Source organism: Aspergillus welwitschiae (assembly GCF_003344945.1).
Source record: "Aspergillus welwitschiae strain CBS 139.54b unplaced genomic scaffold BDQ94scaffold_10, whole genome shotgun sequence".
Classification (NCBI taxonomy): Eukaryota; Fungi; Ascomycota; class Eurotiomycetes; order Eurotiales; family Aspergillaceae; genus Aspergillus; species Aspergillus welwitschiae.
Window position 1 is genome coordinate 897860 of NW_020798704.1, and position 19674 is coordinate 917533.

Below are 19674 nucleotides of genomic sequence, written 5' to 3' on the forward strand. Positions count from 1 at the left end.
TGAAAATGTAACACTCCGCTTCAACGGCCTTAAAAGCGAAGTCTTCGGGAACTCCGAAGCAAAATCTTGACACTACCCTGAGAACATGCAAGAAAGAAACCGTCCATGTTATCGCAGGCTGAACCACCTCATCTGGAGTACATAAATCAATGTGGTGAACCAAATGCCATTAATGGCTTATCAATAATACAAGGACAACTATCTACAAAGCCGGTTGGAACTCCATGTACCTGTGCAGTATTAGTTTCAAGAGGAACCCCACATTCGCTCCCGAAATTCGCCAGAAGCTCCCGGGGTCCTTTCTATCGTGGAATAATTTCTCATTGGACTTACCAATCAAGATTTCTACCCTTGCCTTTCTCGGAGATAACCTGATCGTATCCATTAGCTAGACTACGGAGTGCTATACTACACCTTATCTTTGTCCTGGACATCGTGCAAGCTGATCCTGTGGCTACGCCTATAAGAAATCGCTGATAGTGACGACCATTCAACTTACACTCTGAGATTATCCGCCACCTAAAGTGACGCCCTAATATTATTTCGCCGATAGCTGATTTGTCTCCTCAGCAGCCTTGATTGTACTTCTGCATTCAATAAATAGACCCGGTCTTTCCATGGTTTCCTTTCCCTGATCGCTCTTCCCCCTGACACTTCCTCCTTTTTTGTTGTTGTTGTTGTTGCTGTTGTTGTTGTTTTGCGAAAATCGATCAAGCAGCAAGTAGCTTGGTTCACGACCGGAAGCTTCTGTCCCCTGGCAAGGGACCTTAAACGAATCATACACAATGCCTGAATCCACAATTCCTACAGCTGCTGGTGCCCAGGCTTCTAGCTCACATAGGCCAATTGCGCCTGGCAGGTCGAGCGTTGATTCAGCAATTGAGCCTGATGTATATCCTTATGGGCTTGCAACGAGCAGTGGCAGCTATTCAAGAGTAGAAAATAGCTATCCGAGGCCAAGGTAAGTCGCCCACTCACCGTGAAATCGCATACCACGCCAGCTCGGTTTAACTATGTCTTGCGCTACACAGATCAGCCTCCATCTCCGCGCGGTTCAGACAGGCAGGGGGGGTCAATAGCATTGACAATTTTGCTCGGTCATGGCAGCGAGCTGCGTATTTTCCAGAGGTCTTACCTCGACGGTCCTCGTTTGTGGTAGACTCTGACGAAGAATGGGCTGGAACTACAAACGACATCTTCAGGCCACAAGAATACTCGGGACATGAGGCCGACTTTACACGCCCTTTGTTGGGTGCTGATGGAGGAAATGAAGACAATGGCATGACCGGCCAGCTGGATCTGAGCAAAAGGACGTCAAATGCAGACATTTTTGAACCATCGCTTGGGGGTTCGTACGGAACGATTTCTTCCCGCGTTAGTGCAACGACACGGAAGCATGCGATCCAATTGCACAGAGAGCAACAAAGTCATGGGGATACATCTGTGGGCTATGAAAGGGAACCGGTTCTTGTAAAACAAGTGCATCATGAAGACGGTACAAGAGAGTGTATTGTTGTCGGCCAATCTACGGTTCCACAGACGATCTTCAATTCCGTCAACGTTTTGATCGGTGTTGGTCTGTTGAGCTTGCCGCTAGCTCTGAAGCATGCAGGCTGGCTTCTCGGCCTGCTATTTCTACTATTTGCTGCAGTAGCGACGAACTACACGGCAAAGATCCTTGCAAAGTGTCTTGACGTTGATAGGAGTATTGTCACTTACGCTGATCTAGCATACATTAGCTTCGGTCACCACGCACGCTTAGCGACAAGCCTCTTGTTCTGCTTGGAACTAGTCGGGGCTTGCGTCGCACTGGTTGTGCTTTTTGCGGACAGTCTGCAGGCTCTCATCCCAGGCTTGAGCCTTCTTCAGTGGAAAATAGTATGCGGACTTATGCTTATTCCCCTCAACTTTTTACCATTGCGACTTCTCAGCGTGACAAGTATCCTCGGTATACTTTCTTGTACCTCTAGTATGTGTGCCTTCTTCCCGAACCCACTGTATTTCCGAGAAGCTAACATTGTCGAAGTCGTCATTATCACTTGTATTGATGGGCTTACGAAACCAACCGCCCCGGGATCTCTCCTTCAACCAGCCAGGACGTATTTATTGCCTGACAAGTGGGCCACTCTTCCTCTTAGCTTTGGGCTCATAATGTGTAAGTCTTATCACTTGCTAGGGGTAGCTTAGGAGAAGGCACTGATTTTCAAGTAGCACCATGGGGTGGCCACGGCGTATTTCCAAATATATACCGCGATATGCGGCATCCACAGAAGTATGGGAAAAGTCTCTGGGTCACTTATATTTTTACGGTAAGCGGGTTTCGGCAACATCTTGAAAGGCAAACGCACAGAGAATCGTGCATAAATGCCCAACAAACAGGAAATAGTGTTCTCAAGTGCTAATTGAAATATTTGTCCTAGTATTCTCTTGACTGCACGATGGCCATAGTGGGCTGGATCATGTTTGGAGACGATGTTCGAGATGAAGTCACTGCCAACATCCTACGTACAGACGAATATTCGCAGGTATTGTCTATTTGCATGATCATGTTTATCGCCATCATTCCAATCACTAAAGTACCATTGAAGTGAGTACCATTTCACATGTTGTCATCTCGTGTAATCTGAAAAAAGAACATAAATCATTGATTGACGGATGTAGTTGCCGACCGCTCGTGGCCACAGTCGAAGTCCTCTGTGGACTTGGGTCACACCCTGAACTTCAGACAGATCCCAAAAGCACAAAAGCCATGGTTCAGAACCTTTCAAGAGCTTTTATACGCATCCTTGTCGTGGTCAGCATTGTTTTCATGGCAGTGCTCTTCCCTTCTTTTGATCGAATTATGGCGCTGATGGGGTCAGCTTTATGTTTCACGATCTGCATCATATTGCCGGTTGCCTTCCACCTGAAGATATTTGGCAACGAGATAAGTCCAAGAGAACGGGTACTGGACTGGTGCCTTCTAATAACTTCCTCGATATTGGCCTTGATTGGGACTGCATGGTCCATTCTCCCGCAGGATGCTATCTCTGCACTATGAATGTGCGGATAGCAACTCTTTCTTGTTGTCCCATACGACACTATTATCACTTGACGATAATTGAAAAATTGTTCCTTGTTTTTCCAGGGTTCAAGATTTCCTTTTTGAAGGGTTTGGCGTTGTAGCCGCCAACTTGATCCCAAAGTTGGAATATCAGCTTGGATGTCTGCTTGGTCTTAGCCAACGCAAAGCCCATACTAGACATTATGTCTTGCAACCTGCTTTCGGTGAGGTAGCGCGAATTGGTAACGCAGGAGAGTGGGAGAACCAGAAACAGGCTTGGGATAATATCAAGAGAAGAACCGGAGGGGGGCGACGTGGTCAAGAAGGATATACAGCGCTTCAACATTTCACCCCGACCGGCGGCATCTGGAACATAATTGAGGACCAAGGAGAGACTGATGATATGGAACCTATCGGACTCGTTTTGGGGAAGAGGCCTTTTCATGAAATCCTGTTTCAGGATCCCCGGTTCTTGAGAATTCAGATCTATCCTAGTGACGTCCAGTAATCTGTTCATTGAACAAGCGTTCTTTGTGCTTAGAGCTCCAATCTCGAGTACTCGGAGCTTGTAGGGCGTATTTTCTATTGGCAGTAACCGGGGAGCTATCCAATCAACTAAGACCTTGCTAGAGTCGCCTCCACGATCTAAAGACTGGCCAAGTTTGCTTGCGAGCTGGTAGCTCTCCAAGCCGCCATTTTCCTGGATTTGCGCCTCGATCTTTCCAACTAAGACATCATCACCGGCCCGTACAGCTTGGGCAAGCGCTTTGAGTAGTCGATGGTGTGATCGAATGAGATTTCGAGTAGCTTTCGCCGACAAGGCCGCATGCTTTGCCCGGACAGTGGGGGGACGGGTGCGGGACAGAAGACCAGGTCTTTTTCTCAGTTGTTTGTTAGAAGGCCCCATGTCTCGGCCTATTGATTCTGCTGCCCTGACAGTATCCTTGCGTGTGAGTCGTAGTGTCTGCGCGGGCAAAAGCCGTCAACTCGGCTCATTCAACTCTTGTCGAAATCATTGATGGCTTCGACACGCGAGGAACCGCCGATACACGTGACCATAACGGATACACTATGCCGAAAGAAGACAGACTCGACAGACTAGCCCGTTCGAGTTGTGGTCGCCAAGAGATCCAAACCATCCGACACGGAGGGCAGGTCAGGTGACCCACAGAGTCAACCGTAGGGTTTTCATTAAGCGAATACCTTCCAAATAATTCGACACTCGACACTGCGACAATCAACACGACAGCGCCGGACGATAGCCATGGCTCCCAAGGTGGAAAACAAGCAAGGTAGGTACAATTTATGCGATTCATCCGTCTTCTTGAAATTTGCAGATTTGTTCTTGTCGAAAACCCGGTTTTGTGATCCTCGAATGGCATCTACATGTGTCGGTACTTCGGGGGATAAGGCCCTCTCAGCACGAACGAAAAAAAGGCATTTCCGATGAACGATTCGAGCCCTGTGTTTCCCCCGTTATTGTCAACTTGCATGGATTTTATTTCGAGCGAGCGATGGGCTATATTTTATTTTGAAGTGACGGACGGGCTGACATTCTGGATCTATAGGCAAGACCAAGCCCAGCGACAAGGCTGGTGCTGCCGCCAAGGCAGTCATTAAGGGTGCTGGCGTACGTTCTCAGAAGGCTTCAAATCCGCCCATGCTCTGTTCGGTGCTAAATGTCATATAATTTTTCCAGGCGCACAAGGCTCGTAAGGTCCGCACCTCTACGACCTTCCACCGCCCCAAGACCCTTCAGCTTTCCCGGTCGCCCAAGTACCCCCGCAAGTCGATCCCCCATGTCCCTCGCCTCGATGCGCACAAGGTCATTCTCTACCCTCTCAACACCGAGAGCGCCATGAAGAAGATCGAGGAGAACAACACCCTGGTCTTCATCGTCGACGTCAAGTCCAACAAGCGCCAGATCAAGCTCGCCCTCAAGAAGCTGTACGACGTTGACACCGTCAAGGTCAACACTCTCGTCAGGTACGACGACCTATCCCATAATCATTGATGTACTACAGAAGTCGGAATATCTAACCTTCCTTTAGGCCCGATGGACTGAAGAAGGCCTTCGCCCGTCTAACCCCTGACGTTGATGCTCTGGACATCGCTGCCACCAAGCTTGCCATCGTCTAGATACATTTCATTTAGGGTTTGGGTGAATTTTCATTTTGCGCGGTGGTTCATAAATATCAGTCATAAAGTTAGCTGCCAATGCTTGAATGAGGGCTGAATGATCGTTTCCAAAAAAGAAAGAAGAGGGAATTACTCGAATGCATGAATACCACGAATAAATCTGGTTCTAGACCCGTAGATTTTAAGCCATCGCCGTGGACTCTAGCTTAGGCTACTTGCCTTTCCTAGACCCAGTGTAAGTCGAGGTACATCTTTATATATGTTACAGTATTACACGCGCAGACAATCAGAGCAGAAAAGCTAGTTTCCGGTACGCTCACGGTGCTATTCCATGTGGCAAAGCCAGCACGTCCTTTCTATTGGTATGACTGATATAATACATGAGGTACCCGTTTACATGCAGGGTGGCGGCAGACGTGCTCTATGCATGAGCTCGCTGCTTTTCGACAGTAGAAGACAAGAAATATACATCTATCCACGCAGGGCTTCGAGATGCTTCAGAATCGCAAGGTTCGAGTCCATCCACCGCTCAACGCAGTTCTGCGCGCATGATTCCTCGGGTTGTTCCAGGCGACCTGATGAGATCTTTCCCGTGATACATTTCTTCCAGCAAACATCCGACAACGAATGGACGGCTAAATGACGACCATTAGCACATTATTGCATTGGAGCATCTCAAGTCGGGGACGAATCGGCCATAGAATAGCGACTCAGTCATATTAACTCACTTTGCTGCATCGTGGCCTTTTGTTGTTCGTTTGCCAGCATCTGGCTCAGTTCGTTCTTGTCGGCATCATTCAGCTTGCTAATATCGACCTGGGTCTGTGCATCCATGGTGCAGGCGGATTTCTGTGAAAAAGACTGAAAGGTAGAATTTGATGGTGAAAATTGGTTCAAAAATGGATCGCGAGTATGCTCAGCACAGGTTATGAAGAACAGATGGGATGGTTTGCTGGTCTCCGATGATGCTCAACCATCGGAATCAGATGCCCAGAAGAATTAAAGGCGGTGTGACATGGCAGATGCAGATGCGGCCGCAAGCTCGTAGCGCCCGCCGCCGCTCGAACGCATCTATCTAATGTGGAGCAAATCATTCTTTGGGCTACGGAAAACCAACAAGCTTTTGGTGTTTTGTTTCGCAATATCTCACTCCTGTCCCTCTTTTGATCAGGCACGCAAAATTGCCCTTGCTTTCTTATTGTCGGCTACATATTCCAAAATGCCCCCGGTACGGACCTCGCGCAATCGCAAACCGCCCCCGGCAGGCTTCGATGATATAGAGGATACACTGCTGGAGTTCAGTAATAAGATGAAAGATGCGGAGAATGCATCGCATGACGGAAAGAAGAAGCACGAGATGCTGTGGCCCATATTCCAAATCAGCCATCAGAGTAGGTGGTCTTCCATCCATGTCATATCCCAGTTGTCGACCGTTCCAAGTCACTCATAATATGACACACAGGGTCCAGATACATATATGACTTGTACTACGAGAAAGAAGCCATATCAAAACAGCTGTACGAATGGCTTCTGAAGAACAACTATGCGGACGCCAATCTGATCGCTAAATGGAAGAAGCAAGGCTACGAAAAGGTTACTATCTACCCGTTCTCTACTCTTGCTCTTATGTCTCCTTCTGTCATTATCCGAGCGATACTACCATGAAGTTCGCCTACCAAGACCTGGAATAAGATTAATCTACTAACACGTACCATGTCTTCAATACAGTTATGCTGCCTCCGGTGCATTCAGACGAAGGAAACGAACTTTAATGCAACTTGCATCTGCCGGGTACCTAAGGCGCAGCTCAAAGAGGATCAAACAATTCAATGTGTTAGCTGTGGGTGCCGCGGTTGTGCTAGCAGCGACTAGCCTAATCTCAAAACGAAATTTCCTTCCTGTATTTTAGCGTATTCGGGTTCCGTTCAATAAGTTGAAAGGCACAGGTCATGCAGGTTAGACCTTTCTTTGGTACGGCGTTAGGTCAGGAATTGAGAACTCAGATATCTTTTCCTTCCATGAACTATTTCCTCATACGGTGCCCTTCGAACATTTTTTCCGTTTCTGCTTGCTTCACGCATCAGTCGACACCGACCCACTAGGCTCTGCTCATCATTCAGAGAACTATACCGAACTCCATATCACCTTAAATGGAACTAGGACCTAACACGCTTCTACGCTCTTTTACGCTTTACAAATTACAGAAACAATGCAAATTGTGCGCTCTTGTAGTGGAAACTAACTAAATATGTGCTCGGTAAATCACCAAACAATCCGGGGAGCAAGCAAAAAGAACTGAAACGACACGCAAGCGGAAAAGCAGAAACTCAAGTTCGTTTAGACATCACATACTCATGTACATCTTACCAAATGTCGTCATAAAGGTCGTAACAAGGTCATTCCAGGTCCGGTATATGTCATAACCGACTACCACCCTTTTAAACTCCAGCAACCCCATCTGCTCAGAAGTGAAATAAACACGCAAATATTCAAAGCGCCCTCCTCCCCATTAAAACCCCGTTGTCTACCAGCAGGATCAGACAATCTGCCGATTTAGTGCGCCATCCAGAAAGAAAATATGAATTCCCCGAGGCGCTCGCTGCGAATTATTGTTTTGTTTGGCTTCAATTTTACCTTCATCGCCCAAGCCCCCAACCTCCTGGCTTTAGGCTTTAGAACAGAGGTGTGTTGCTTCGATGACTGCACGAAGGCCTCGGTGGGTATGATTTCGCTCTTGACGGTTCTTCCTTGTTCATACCTCCGATCTTCTGGAATCCCTGCAAAATATCCACGCCATCGATTTCCGCCGGGCTTTCATCAAAAAGATGAAACGAGAAGAAATCCTCATGTGAAGAGTCCAGATAACGTGCAGAGTCAGTTACTTTGGAAGGCGACTCGGGGAAAAGAAGGCTTTTAGCTTTGGTCGATGATTGCAACGGTTGCACCCCTAGCCTGTTGTTGGAATTCAATGATGTGATATCTGCCAGTATATTGCCATTTGATCCGCCAGCGTCTGTTCGAGTACGCTTTGCAGACCGCTTCTCTGGCGAGCCGTATGCTGGGGTTGATATATTATCCGGAACAGGATCCGCAAAGACATCGAAGCCAGTATGGAGATTTTCACTCGGCGTGAACGTCTCGTCTTGGATATTGAAAGCCGGGCTCCAAGGAAGATCCTCATCGTTGAGGCCCAAATGCTTTATCGGGGAATTGACCATGTGTTGGATCTTCTTACGATGGTTCCTGAGATTCGTGTTTGGTGATACTGAAGGTGGTGGTTTAGCGGGTTTCTTGAATTTGATGACGGGCGTGATAGGAGGGGGTAGCATGCTGATATATTCCCCACGGAGGGGCGATGAACCAACAACTAATCCTGAGTCCTTCAAGATGCCACACTGACTTGGGCTAATATCGTGGGAAGAACTTCGAATTCGAGCTATCTCTTCCTCTGCCCGACCACGCTTAATTCGCGGCGGGTCTATGTCTAAATCCGAAGTTAGAATATGCCCAGCTTTGCTTGGTCGCATAGCTGAGGACTCTAGCGACGAGAAGTATCCGCTGTCATTCACTGCGTTTTGTTTCCTTTTAGTGGTGATGGAAACGATTCCTGAAGTGATGGTTTGAGATGGCGTTGGAGGGGTCCCTTGTCGAGTGTAACGAGGGGGCACAACAGGAGGTGACGAATGTATGGTTTGGAGCGGTGATGACCGAGGACCAAGAGTCTGCACAGTACGGTTGGTATGTTCGTCACTCGTGTCTTCTTGAAGAGCAGGATCAGAAGCAGGGAGCGTGGCATCAGAAGATAGATCCACAGGCTTCGAATGTTTTCCTGTCGGTTGGTATGGTGGGGGCGGGATTGCCCATGTAGTAGTACTTGAAGTATGCGGACGCGCTGTGTCCTTCTGAGGCGCTGCCGGAAGAGGAAGGCTGGACATGGTTGCGCGGCGTAGTGGCTTGTCTTTGAGGAATTGAGCTTCCATTCCAGGCTCAATAGCCCAGTAGTTGCCTTTCCCTGGATCATCCTTAGGCCTTTCTTGCTTGATAAATGCTTTATTCAGGCTGAGATTGTGCCGAATGCTGTTCTGCCAGCCTGGGTCACTATTCTTGTAATACGAAAACGTATCCGAGATCCACTTGTATATTTGCGCTAATGTCAATCGCCTGTTTGGCGCACGAAGTATAGACATGCCAATCAGCGTTGCATAGCTATAAGGCGGCTTTGTACCATCGTCTTCTATCGGAGGCATTTCATGAGGTTCCGGTAAGCGCATAGAACTAGGTTCCTCCCGCTTCTGCTTCTTTGTTTGTCGTTCCTTCAGTGGCGCTGCATCCATGAGTGTCCTCTTCAAAGGTTTGGGTATGAATGAGGGTTCGGGGAAGTGTGCAAAATTATCGCTGTTGGGTTCATCTGATGATTGGGTTTCCTTTGGAGACTGTTTCCCTGAACTGGAAGTGGAGAATGTCGTGAATAACGCGGAATGGGGCATTGAAGAGGAAGAAGCAGCGGTGTGGTGATATCCGAAGGAGGGGTGTTTGGAAGGAGAATCTGTTATAAATTCTGGAGCGGGGGGCGCTGTGATGGGAACATATCCTAGATTTCCATGTCCAGAAAACAGGCTACTTGAGCCGCGAACGGCTTTTGCCGGCGAAACGTTGTGCGTCGTAGAAGCGGTCGCATTTAAGAATTGACCTTGTGTCGACGGCACATGCTCAACGGGCTGCAGAGGTAAAGGTGAGGGCTCTAAGCGGGGTCGTGGCTTGGGAATCGCTTTTCCACAAGATGAAGGCCGTGAGGTTAGCGGCGCAGAACGTGTCGGGCTCATACTGCCACGATCTATGCCCTGTACCTTGGTGTCAAGGGACTTCCGACGCGGAGCGAACTTCCGCACACCGTGTATGGCAACAGGGCAAAGATTCGGGTTACCTTGGGCTCTAGTAGGGCACCCGCGGAGCAATGAACGGGAGAGCACGCCTTGCTGAGATTATTGAACAAAATCTGGGTGGTGAAATTGCAAATCGCAGTGCGAGAAACGATAATGGTCAAAACATCCAGCGCGTAAGAGCGCGATGCACAGGCAGTAATCTAGAGACAAGGACAGAGAGGGCCTAGGGAAACGGCTTTCGTCATCCAAGGCTTGAAAATTGACGTGGTTATCGGAACAAGTATGTAGCCAGAAGCAGGCAGCCACTGGAAGGGCGTGGTACGTTGAATAGGCGCGAAGTAGATGATGTATGTTAGATGGTGAGATCGAGAACAGAGCGATGGAGCAAGTGGGTTATCGAAGGAAAGAGTCCCAGAACATAGGCGGCAAGACGGCTCGACTAAGTTCAAATCCCTTTGTCCGGTAAGGTCCGTCCAGGCAAGGTGGGGAGATATGCGCAAGATATTTTGTGAATAATTCCTTAGTTGAGTGAAGAATGAGAGAACGAAGAAAGACAGGCTGCACCTGTTGACTGCTTACGCGCCTCGTCGGGCCTGTATGGTATGGTTATGGCGCGTGCGCGTCACGCGTCGGGCAGCCTCCGGACCGTCAAGCTACCCTCGGGTACCCATCCGGCATAAGAGGCAGACTTTACACGTATTGTCACAAGTGGATTACCATTCACTTCGCGTTTACAAGTTACTATTCCGCCCTCCGTACTCCGTACATCATACATAAATGTAGATGATAATACCAATCCCTGGCTCCCCCTCCTCCCTTACTAGCCTAGCACAGACTGAGTAGGCATGCGGGTCCCCTGATGCTGCCCAGTGAACAGTATCGACGCTACATCTGTTAGACCCATGGGGATTCATCCCTTACTCAAACCCACCCAATTAGCTGGCGAACTCTGTAGATCATGGGTCCCTTGGTCGATTGATGAAGCAGTCTGGACTCTGGTGGCATGCACTTGGTACTTATTATAAATTCCCAGCCTACCAAATACAGTCTAGGCTACCGAACAAAGTCCTACTCATTTGTTGTGAAAATTGTAACTGACGAGGATACCGTATCCGTACTCCCACCCTTCGAGAAGCACTTAGGCTACGAAATTACTTCCCTTCAACAAACATTCCCCGACTTCACAAGGATACTAGTAACCCACTACGGCCCTAGCTTCCTTGGTACCCCGTTCGCAATCTGAGTAAAGCTATTGAACTCATTTAAAAGCAAACACAAGCAACATGAACAATTGATGTCATCCAGGGATGATTACCTCACCTCCGAGAAGAAGCAGCGAATACCGAGCTAGGGACTCGCAATAACGCGGCTTGGCTAAGACAATGCACCGACCGAGGCGTAAGCAACCACTTACTGCTGTGAGCCATGCGCTTAGGGATTTGACTTGCGAACCCCACCCCCCCCCCCTCTTCCCCTTCTTTCTACCCTACATTTTTCTCATCAAAGCTTGTAGAAACTGCTAATCGATCTCGCTATATAGTAGCCACAACACCCGCGGAGCTAGAAGGAGACCAAGCTAAGGGTACCATGGTGGCGCAAGGGTTGACTCTGCTAGGGTACACACTACCTTATACTTATTATATGTAAATCGGCAGTTATGTACTTTCTATATTTTACAGGATCGCCGTTTCATTATTCGATGTCTCCACATGTTACCATACCACCGAAGGAGCCGTGAATACGCAGTGTGAGCTTAAAGTTATTCGGCATTACCCGCATAAAAGGTATAGCTAACTATCTCTGATAGGACACAATCATTTTGTAGGATATGCTCCTCTTATATCTCATTATCTACTCCGTACTACTGTATCTACTACTATATCATTCAATGTTCTTTTCCGCGTGCGAGGTTTTCCTTGAGCAATGTGGAAAACAAAACTCGCACGCACCGTTCTGAAAATGTGTTCTTTTTGGACCTGCAGGAACTATGCATATACTGATCGTTATTGGAAGCAAAATTAATCTGGACATCCGGACCTCGCCATATAACTAAGCCATTCTGATAGATGACTAGTTAGTTATTCAGCAATGTGATGAATAAACCGAAGAAAACTTAACTAGAAACATTCCTTATGAATAATGGGAGAGGTATTGCGAGGAAATGAAACTCTATAATAGACAAAAAGGACAGATAAATCAAAAAATGTATAAAGGTAAGCCAACCCCGGTAGACCAGAGAAAATGAACTTGACGCCAATACATGAACAACCTGGGGCATACAAGGAAAGCCAAGAATCTATCTGCATTAGACGGACCTGCAACCGACGAAAGGAAAAAAGGAGATAGAAAGAAAGGGAGGAAAGAAGCATGATCAACTACACAGCTGTTTATATGCACGTGACTCTTGTAGTTTGGAAAGACATAAGGGTGATTATGGACATCATAGCGTTAGAGACGGACACAAAATCTGGAAGGTAGCGCGACGCAAAAGTATAAGGGAAGACAAAGAGCACTTTTCAGTCCAAGAACGTGAACATGCTGGTGTGGATGATATTTAAGGCACGATCAGCGTCTCTCTCTTCAATGACACATGAGATGTTGATCTCACTTGCACCTTCAGGGCGGTATATCGTCAGTCGGTGTTCAGGATGCACAGGTGAAAGCGAGACTTACCTTGGGAAATCATCTCAATATTGACATTATTCTCACCTAGGGTAGAAAACATCCGGCCAGCTACTCCGATCATATTTTTCATCTGTTTCCCGACAAGACTAAGGATTGCCATCTCGGGGATGATATCAACTGTACCATATCGCTGCAGGTCGCGCAAAGCACCTTTGAGATCTTCATCAATAACTTGATATTCATCCCTCCCGACTCCATTGAGGAGAGGCATTTCCGAATGAAGAGCCATCGAGACATGAACCTCGCTCGTAGAGATCAAATCAATTGAAAGTCTCCACCTGTCGAGAACGGAGAATATCCCAGCGAAAAATCCATGTGAGAGCGAACGTTTGTTGGAATGTACATTAATCACCAATATCTTGTGCTTAATCGTTACCGCCGTTGGGCGTTTAGGCCGCTGCACAAGACTAGGGCTGCGGGTACGGAATAGCCTCGGATCATGGCCTGGAGTTGTCTTCTCCAATTCGAAAGTAGAGTCTGGAAAGATCACGGTGCCATCACCTCTTGGGTTCATAACATTCTTTATGCGAATTGGAATCTTGGCGCGGATGACTTGCTCCATGGTGAAGGGATGAATTACCTCCGAACCGTAGAATGTCAGTTCAGCTGCTTCAGCTGGCGTGATTGCAGGTAAAAGGCGTGCAGTAGGCACCTTCCGGGGATCTGCGGTGAATATTCCATCGACCTCTTTCCAGACTTGAAGTTCCTTGGCATCTATTCCAACAGCAACGAGGGCGGCGCAGAGATCAGTATAACCGCGGCCAATCTGATCGAGGAGGCCCCCGGGCACGGTTCCAAAAAAGCCAGTAACAACTGGTACTTTGTTTTCACAAGCCCGAATCTTTCGGCCAAGAGCTGCAGCGAGATTATTGTAGAAGTCCTGGTCGAGGCCCTGATTCGAAATAGGAAAGTCGATGACCTCAGCTAGATCCACGTACTGTGAATCCACCCCGCGGTCTTGAATATATGCGGCCATTAAGCGACAACTCAATTTTTCTCCTGTACTGATCACTTTATCCACGCATCGTGCGCTTATTTCTCCTAGTGTCTGTGCAGCCTCCAAGACTCGAAGTACTTTGTCGCATTCGTTGTTTATCTCTGAAACGAGCCGGGACTTGAGCACCTTAGACTGGATTTGATCGTCAACGACCTGGATATGTTCGAGCCGGACTGCCTCAACAAGGGAAGCATATTCTTGTGATAGAGCGTCTTCCGCATCCCGAGCTGCTCGCAACAGACTGTGTTATATAGTGGGTTAGTCCGAATGGTAACTCTGTTCTAACGGGATCTGGAAGTCGTGAAAACATTGCGGACAAGAGCTGGACAGTATATGGAAGGATCTCCTGAGATTTTGAACACAGAGATTATGACTCACCGGTTCGTGGTTCCTGCAGCCTTCGTTGAACTACTCCGTGCCGAACAGACTATAGCCACGCGGTGTTCGAGTAGACTTGGTCTGATTCAAAGCCGTTGTTAGCAAACACGACGAATGTTAGATGGATATACAGAGAACAGATTTACTTACAATACCACTTGATCAATGATGTTCAATGCGAATTTCCCAACACTGGTACCTCCAAACTTCTGCACAATCCAATTGCTATCCGGTGAGTTTTTCGACTCACTCCTGGCAAATTCCAAAGGATCCTTCTGGCTTTGCTGGTGGCCATCCATCTTTGGGTCGCTGGAACAGCAAGTTGAAGCCTCGCAATTGAGAGATGACACACCCACGCAATTGGCTCCGGTAGCGGGACAGCCTTTTTTATGTGCACTGGCGGGGTTGCGAAAGCGGAGCTCATGCCGATGAGATGTGAGACGAATGATCATTCACCATTTCGTTTCTCCGCCTTCCTTTTGCGGGTACACAGTATCGGAACTTGATAATTACTAATCGAAGATGAACGTTGAGTCAAGGAACATGGGTGCATTAGTACCAAAGCAGTCTAGTTTTTCTGCTATGCTATGAGTTTGCACCCCCCCCGTAGCGTAACGTAATTCACAGAAGACTCAACCATCTACAACCAAAGATACGATATAATGGTATCACACTAAAACCTTTTCTGAATTCTTCAATTGGACCACTTGGTGCTATGTTAGCCTATCATTTTCTTATATACAGCAGACTACAGGTGACTGATTCGGCTATTTGGTCGCGAACTATGGTATTGCTCATTCAGGGTCTCGAACTTCTATTCTCACCTTTTCATTGCTATGTGCAGTTTTTGTATCATAGGAAATGCGAGGTGTGATCTATTGAATGAGATCCGATCAGTATGCTACCTGTTATCGATACTATAGTACTATGTACTGGTTTACCATCAGATGTCATGTTTACCTATACGGTGCATCAAATCTACTTTGTGATATGCACTAAGTAACAGTGATATATGCTTTGTGGATATTAATATACTCCGTTTGTCATGCCTACCAGTATCAAGAGGAATACAATTTGATTTGCTGGTAGCAAGTCGGGAAGAATAACCGACACTGGTATGAGGCTAGACCCCCCATAAGGCAATACTACCCGTAATAGCATTGTTTTTTATCATACCACGGAGTCTGCATCGTCGCACGGCAGCTAAATAGTGAATGATCTCAGGGCCACACTTTCATTCGTATCATTGTAGGGCTTTTTTGCCACACCCAAGTACACCGTCGGGAGTAAGTGATAATTATAAGCAACAGTAGATTGTATATCGTTTTAGGGCAAGTCGTCTCAGTTGGGTCTCGATCTTCGCATCTAAGCTGCTTGGCACATGATTCCGTGGTTGATTTAGGTGGGCCTACGATGGGTGCCTATTTAGCCAACTGTCACCTTTACCTACTTCTGGCCCTAGTCGGCTCCCAATCACCTCTTCTTTGTTTGTGAGACGAAAATATCAGTCATAACTTACAAGAGCGTGGAGCTGTCTTCATCTCATCTCGAGGTAATTCTTGGGGCGGATACAATACTGGTTGCCATGGACCATAAAAATGATAGTGATCCAACATGTCCCTTTTGTCCATTTTCTGATCCGGGCATCAGCCGTGTTGTAGAACATGTGGATGTTTACCACCCTGAAGTGGATACCCAGGCTGGGCATAGCAGACGGCCGGCAAATGCACCCTCAACTGGAACAGGAGAATGTTCTGGGGATTATACCGAGTGTCCACACGGCTGTGGGGAAATAGTACTCAACACCGAACTCTCCGCCCACCTCGACTTGCATTTTGCGGAAACAGTTGCCCTTGATGACATATCTTCATGCCAGCCGGAATTGCCTGTTGACATGGAGAGTGCAGTGTCAAGCCATGATGCAGAGAGACAGGAATGGTTGGAAAGGGGCACTCCCGGGCTGCTACCCAGCGAAGATAGAACGCTCTCATCATGGTCATTGATTGGTGGCACGAAAACACCGCACAATGGGAGAGCTAAGCGGCTTGGTGTACGAAAATCTTCATTTATCCTTTATCCATCATAGAGCGCGTTGTGCTGACATACTACTTAGCGTACGGAGTTAGGGCCTCATGCTCACGAAAAGCAGATGCCATCGTGGCTGCGAAGAATGTTAGAGAGGGGTTCTATGTCAATTTTCACAAATACAATCGCCGTAGACGGCACGCTTCGGAGGCGCGAAGCTGTCGAGAACGAGACGCGCGATGTCATTCCGGTGCTCGCTCGGTTATGTGAGCAGGACAAATCCGTTCAACGTGCTTTTTTTTGCAGCCCAAAGGTCCATCAGATCTCGAAGATCCCCAAAGAAGGAGGATTTTGCGGGTATAGGAACATTCAAATGCTAATCACGTACATGAAAGAAACTCAACTTCCGGGGCATGAGCGTTTCCCACGAGAGCTACCCACGATCTTCCAACTACAAGATATGATCGAAGATGCGTGGGACAATGGTTTTAATAGTGTAGGGAGGGTCGAAACAGGAGGTATCCGAGGAACTAGGAAGTACATTGGCACGCCAGAGGTATGATGATCGTGAATGTAATCATGTGGATTGAATTGATTCATTAATTTATAGGCACAAGCGCTGTTCTCGAGTCTCGGCATACAGTAAGACTCCATCTCCAAGCCGGGAAGCGCTGCTTTAACAACCCACAGGTGCGAAGCAAATAGCATTGGTGCCTCGAAGGAAGTGCGTGCACATGACGCACTATACATGAATGTTGCGGCTTATTTTCGAGGATCATGTGCTTTAGAGGAAGGACACAAAGTCATGCAGACAAACTTGCCCCCTATTTACTTCCAGCACCAGGGTTTGAAGACCTCTTTCTTCGTGACATGTAACATGTCTAATGAGTGGATGGGCATAAACAGGACACTCCATGACAATTATCGGTTTCGAAATTCGTGACGGTGGTAGCGCAAACATACTAGTCTTCGATCCTATGTTCCGAACACCTCCAGCAGTGAAACGGCTCAGAGGGCCCCAGGCACTGACGTCGGACCCCGCACGCGTATTGAAGGTATACAGACGAGGCACAGCATATCTGCAAAAGTACAAGGTATTTGAGCTTCTAAAGTAAGTTACATGGAAGAGGCGACCGATATGGTGACGATGCAGGGTTAGCTTACCAGACTACTCCTAGGCTTAAATATTCCGCCAATTCGTCTAGCAAATAGCACTGCGGACAAGCGCGGCATGGCATCAGGCTGCAAAACAGCAACAGTTCTTTGGCCTACGATGTGAAGCGTGCATCACAACGGGCCTAGTTTGCTATTTCCCATTATCATCAGCATGGACATGAATGTTCAAGTAGCCGCTATCTGTCAGCTCAACAAGTGGCAGCATGCTTGAGGAAGGTTATTAGGTTGGGTTTTCAAGTGCATTGTACCACATCATAAGAACTCAAGCTTCCCGGCGAGCTCTCTGCATACCTCCATGCTTATCGGGGTTACATGTGAGCTAGCCTTGTCTAAGTACTCTAATACTCGTTTGTGCATATATAATTCTGAGCACGGCAGCTTCAATCTCCTAGATAACGAATCATGTAACACCGGGTAACTTATGGAGATATCGGGAAGTTTGATAATCCGGAGCTGTACTGATTACCTACCCCACGGAAAATTTCCCCTCACTGTGGAAACTTTATCGGCCTTTATCGGGCATATTGAAAGATATAATTCACTTCACGCATTTCAATGAGGCATAATGCGGACATCTCCGAATGTGATAATAACAGGCACGCCCGGCGTAGGCAAAACCGTCCATTGCGAACAATTGGCCGAGGAGACAGGTCTGCGGCATCTTTCAATCAACCATGTCGCAAAAGAGCGAGACTGCTACGAGACATATGACCACGAATTACAAACCTGGGTCGTGGATGAGGACAAAGTACGTTCATGTAACGCTTATTCTAGTCTGGTTTTCAGTCGCCTGATAAGTTGGTTTCAATCATGCACTCCTTACGTTTACCTGACATACATATATTGCAGCTCCTGGACGCTATTGAGGATCAGGTGCTTCAGGGTGGCTATCTAATCGACTGGCATGCATGCGATCTATTCCCCAAGTCATGGATCGATCTGGTCGTTGTATTACGCTGCCCATCTACGGCTGTTCATTATGATCGTCTCGCATCAAGGTACACCACAGGACCATAAGCCACAACCCCCTTTACTATCAGCTGAAATCCTAATTGGAGCTTATTGTTGCAGGGGCTACAATGAAACGAAGCTGCAGGAAAATTTAGATGCCGAGATATTTGGTGTTTTGCTTGACGAAGCTCGAGAAGCCTTCGACGAGGAATTAGTGGTTGTATTGAATAGTGAGAGGGATGAGGATGTAGAGTCCAATTGCGCAAGGATTTCTAGCTGGGTACAATCTTGGAAACATGATCGAGCTTGAGGTCTCGATTATCCCAAGGGATACGGGGGAGGGGCGGCCGAAACCGACACCAATTCGTATCGTGAAATCTGCAGGTCATATCAAGGACGTCTGTCGGCCAACCAATCTTGCAATTTGACCAGGGCTTTATATCTGTGTGAGATACGGTTCTGCTCCAATATTAGTGGCTGATCGAAGAAACTGATGGGACAATTTCATGACCTTCTCTTCTTTGTCCATTTCAGCGTAAGTCTTGCCTTGATGCTCAAAAATCGGGTCCCAGCCTGGAAGGAGCTAGTGAGCCTCAATTTGTGTAACTAATAGTCGCCTGTACATACCAAAATTTGCAGGGCCCCTTGGTCTCACGATAGCTCCCTTGCGTGAATGCGTCAGCTTCTGACAGGGTAGGTGGAGTTGACACTCAATCCTACCTCAGTTCTACCCTGGAATAAGATTGGATCCGAACCGGGTCCGCTGGAAAAGGCAAAGGTGCAGACAGCCTCCGCAGCCCTGGTCTCAAATGAGTCAAGCAATTTATTCAGACCTTCATGGCCTAGGGCATCGAGAAATGATTTGCTAGATAGGATTAGTAGGAGAGTCAGTATGCTTGGACGAGGAATACATACATATATGGGCCAGGCAGTCCTTTGAGGGCGTGAAATTCAAGCGCAGTATCTTCCGTCAACACCGGGCCTCCGACCTGACCGAGGTGAGTCTGTGTGATAGAGCTGTGTAGATTCAGCCTTTTGAAATGCCACTCACCACTTCTGCTGCACGTCGGCATTTCTCCCGGGCAATTTCTTCTATCGTACCCTGTATCTCAGGAAGGTCAACTGCTTGGTTTTCAACGTCGATCACAGTCCCTAATATCGCTTTCACTTCTGCTAGCTTGTTTTTGTTGCCGGTGATGAAGTTTAAGTTTTTCAGTGAGGCCATCTTTGCGTAGGCCGATCAGATTCTCAGAAGTAACAACAAGGGAGAACAAGAAAGTAGCTTGTACGTTGACAGACCGCAGACAAAGGAGAATAGACATACGGAGGTGCGCTAGATATATATATCTGTTGTGCCGCAGGTTCGTTCAATTCAAGGCTTAAGATTCTTGTTTCCC

General features: G+C 47.5%; 12 protein-coding genes across 12 annotated transcripts; 6 read left to right on the forward strand and 6 right to left on the reverse strand.

Moving 5' to 3' along the window:
- The first annotated feature begins 589 nt into the window (after positions 1-589).
- BDQ94DRAFT_12354 (putative transporter) lies at positions 590-3063 on the forward strand. Its single transcript, XM_026763818.1, has 6 exons — positions 590-961; positions 1032-1969; positions 2027-2155; positions 2212-2309; positions 2421-2587; positions 2662-3063. The coding sequence occupies exons 1-6, from the start codon at positions 786-788 to the stop codon at positions 3038-3040; spliced, it is 1887 nt and encodes a 628-aa protein (XP_026628329.1). The 5' UTR covers positions 590-785; the 3' UTR covers positions 3041-3063.
- BDQ94DRAFT_12363 (25S rRNA (adenine2142-N1)-methyltransferase) lies at positions 2782-4035 on the reverse strand. The gene has a single exon (XM_026763820.1). The coding sequence runs from the start codon at positions 3948-3950 to the stop codon at positions 3087-3089; it is 864 nt and encodes a 287-aa protein (XP_026628330.1). The 5' UTR covers positions 3951-4035; the 3' UTR covers positions 2782-3086.
- A 224-nt stretch (positions 4036-4259) lies between these two features.
- On the forward strand, positions 4260-5493 carry BDQ94DRAFT_140618 (60S ribosomal protein uL23). The gene is made up of 4 exons (XM_026765656.1): positions 4260-4335; positions 4612-4673; positions 4743-5029; positions 5095-5493. The coding sequence occupies exons 1-4, from the start codon at positions 4308-4310 to the stop codon at positions 5180-5182; spliced, it is 465 nt and encodes a 154-aa protein (XP_026628331.1). The 5' UTR covers positions 4260-4307; the 3' UTR covers positions 5183-5493.
- Positions 5494-6137, reverse strand: BDQ94DRAFT_140620 (Tim10/DDP family zinc finger protein). Its single transcript, XM_026765657.1, has 2 exons — positions 5911-6137; positions 5494-5817 (listed from the first exon to the last, which is right to left on the reverse strand). Exons 1-2 carry the CDS (start codon positions 6014-6016, stop codon positions 5654-5656), a joined length of 270 nt encoding a protein of 89 aa, XP_026628332.1. The 5' UTR covers positions 6017-6137; the 3' UTR covers positions 5494-5653.
- A 105-nt stretch (positions 6138-6242) lies between these two features.
- On the forward strand, positions 6243-7403 carry BDQ94DRAFT_140621 (BUD31 family protein). Its single transcript, XM_026765658.1, has 3 exons — positions 6243-6573; positions 6645-6775; positions 6911-7403. The coding sequence occupies exons 1-3, from the start codon at positions 6261-6263 to the stop codon at positions 7052-7054; spliced, it is 588 nt and encodes a 195-aa protein (XP_026628333.1). The 5' UTR covers positions 6243-6260; the 3' UTR covers positions 7055-7403.
- Positions 7401-10579, reverse strand: BDQ94DRAFT_140623 (forkhead box transcription factor). The gene has a single exon (XM_026765659.1). It carries the CDS (start codon positions 10003-10005, stop codon positions 7855-7857), a length of 2151 nt encoding a protein of 716 aa, XP_026628334.1. The 5' UTR covers positions 10006-10579; the 3' UTR covers positions 7401-7854.
- Positions 10580-11045: 466 nt separating this feature from the next.
- BDQ94DRAFT_140624 (uncharacterized protein) lies at positions 11046-11628 on the forward strand. The gene is made up of 2 exons (XM_026765660.1): positions 11046-11483; positions 11606-11628. The coding sequence occupies exon 1, from the start codon at positions 11069-11071 to the stop codon at positions 11306-11308; it is 240 nt and encodes a 79-aa protein (XP_026628335.1). The 5' UTR covers positions 11046-11068; the 3' UTR covers positions 11309-11483; positions 11606-11628.
- Positions 11629-12070: 442 nt separating this feature from the next.
- Positions 12071-12761, reverse strand: BDQ94DRAFT_140627 (uncharacterized protein). Its single transcript, XM_026765661.1, has 2 exons — positions 12739-12761; positions 12071-12672 (listed from the first exon to the last, which is right to left on the reverse strand). The coding sequence occupies exon 2, from the start codon at positions 12432-12434 to the stop codon at positions 12183-12185; it is 252 nt and encodes an 83-aa protein (XP_026628336.1). The 5' UTR covers positions 12435-12672; positions 12739-12761; the 3' UTR covers positions 12071-12182.
- On the reverse strand, positions 12071-14513 carry BDQ94DRAFT_140628 (aspartate kinase). Its single transcript, XM_026765662.1, has 4 exons — positions 14276-14513; positions 14126-14206; positions 12739-13988; positions 12071-12679 (listed from the first exon to the last, which is right to left on the reverse strand). The coding sequence occupies exons 1-4, from the start codon at positions 14422-14424 to the stop codon at positions 12582-12584; spliced, it is 1578 nt and encodes a 525-aa protein (XP_026628337.1). The 5' UTR covers positions 14425-14513; the 3' UTR covers positions 12071-12581.
- A 1051-nt stretch (positions 14514-15564) lies between these two features.
- On the forward strand, positions 15565-17743 carry BDQ94DRAFT_12472 (C78 family peptidase). The gene is made up of 6 exons (XM_026763838.1): positions 15565-16175; positions 16239-16706; positions 16761-16792; positions 16841-16995; positions 17057-17261; positions 17329-17743. Exons 1-6 carry the CDS (start codon positions 15711-15713, stop codon positions 17360-17362), a joined length of 1359 nt encoding a protein of 452 aa, XP_026628338.1. The 5' UTR covers positions 15565-15710; the 3' UTR covers positions 17363-17743.
- A 1-nt stretch (position 17744) lies between these two features.
- Positions 17745-18998, forward strand: BDQ94DRAFT_12473 (nucleoside triphosphates FAP7). Its single transcript, XM_026763839.1, has 4 exons — positions 17745-18074; positions 18176-18324; positions 18398-18812; positions 18917-18998. The coding sequence occupies exons 1-3, from the start codon at positions 17892-17894 to the stop codon at positions 18585-18587; spliced, it is 522 nt and encodes a 173-aa protein (XP_026628339.1). The 5' UTR covers positions 17745-17891; the 3' UTR covers positions 18588-18812; positions 18917-18998.
- BDQ94DRAFT_12466 (non-canonical purine NTP pyrophosphatase) lies at positions 18628-19660 on the reverse strand. Its single transcript, XM_026763835.1, has 6 exons — positions 19329-19660; positions 19193-19266; positions 18998-19142; positions 18905-18941; positions 18789-18850; positions 18628-18736 (listed from the first exon to the last, which is right to left on the reverse strand). The coding sequence occupies exons 1-6, from the start codon at positions 19500-19502 to the stop codon at positions 18668-18670; spliced, it is 561 nt and encodes a 186-aa protein (XP_026628340.1). The 5' UTR covers positions 19503-19660; the 3' UTR covers positions 18628-18667.
- Positions 19661-19674: the final 14 nt, after the last annotated feature.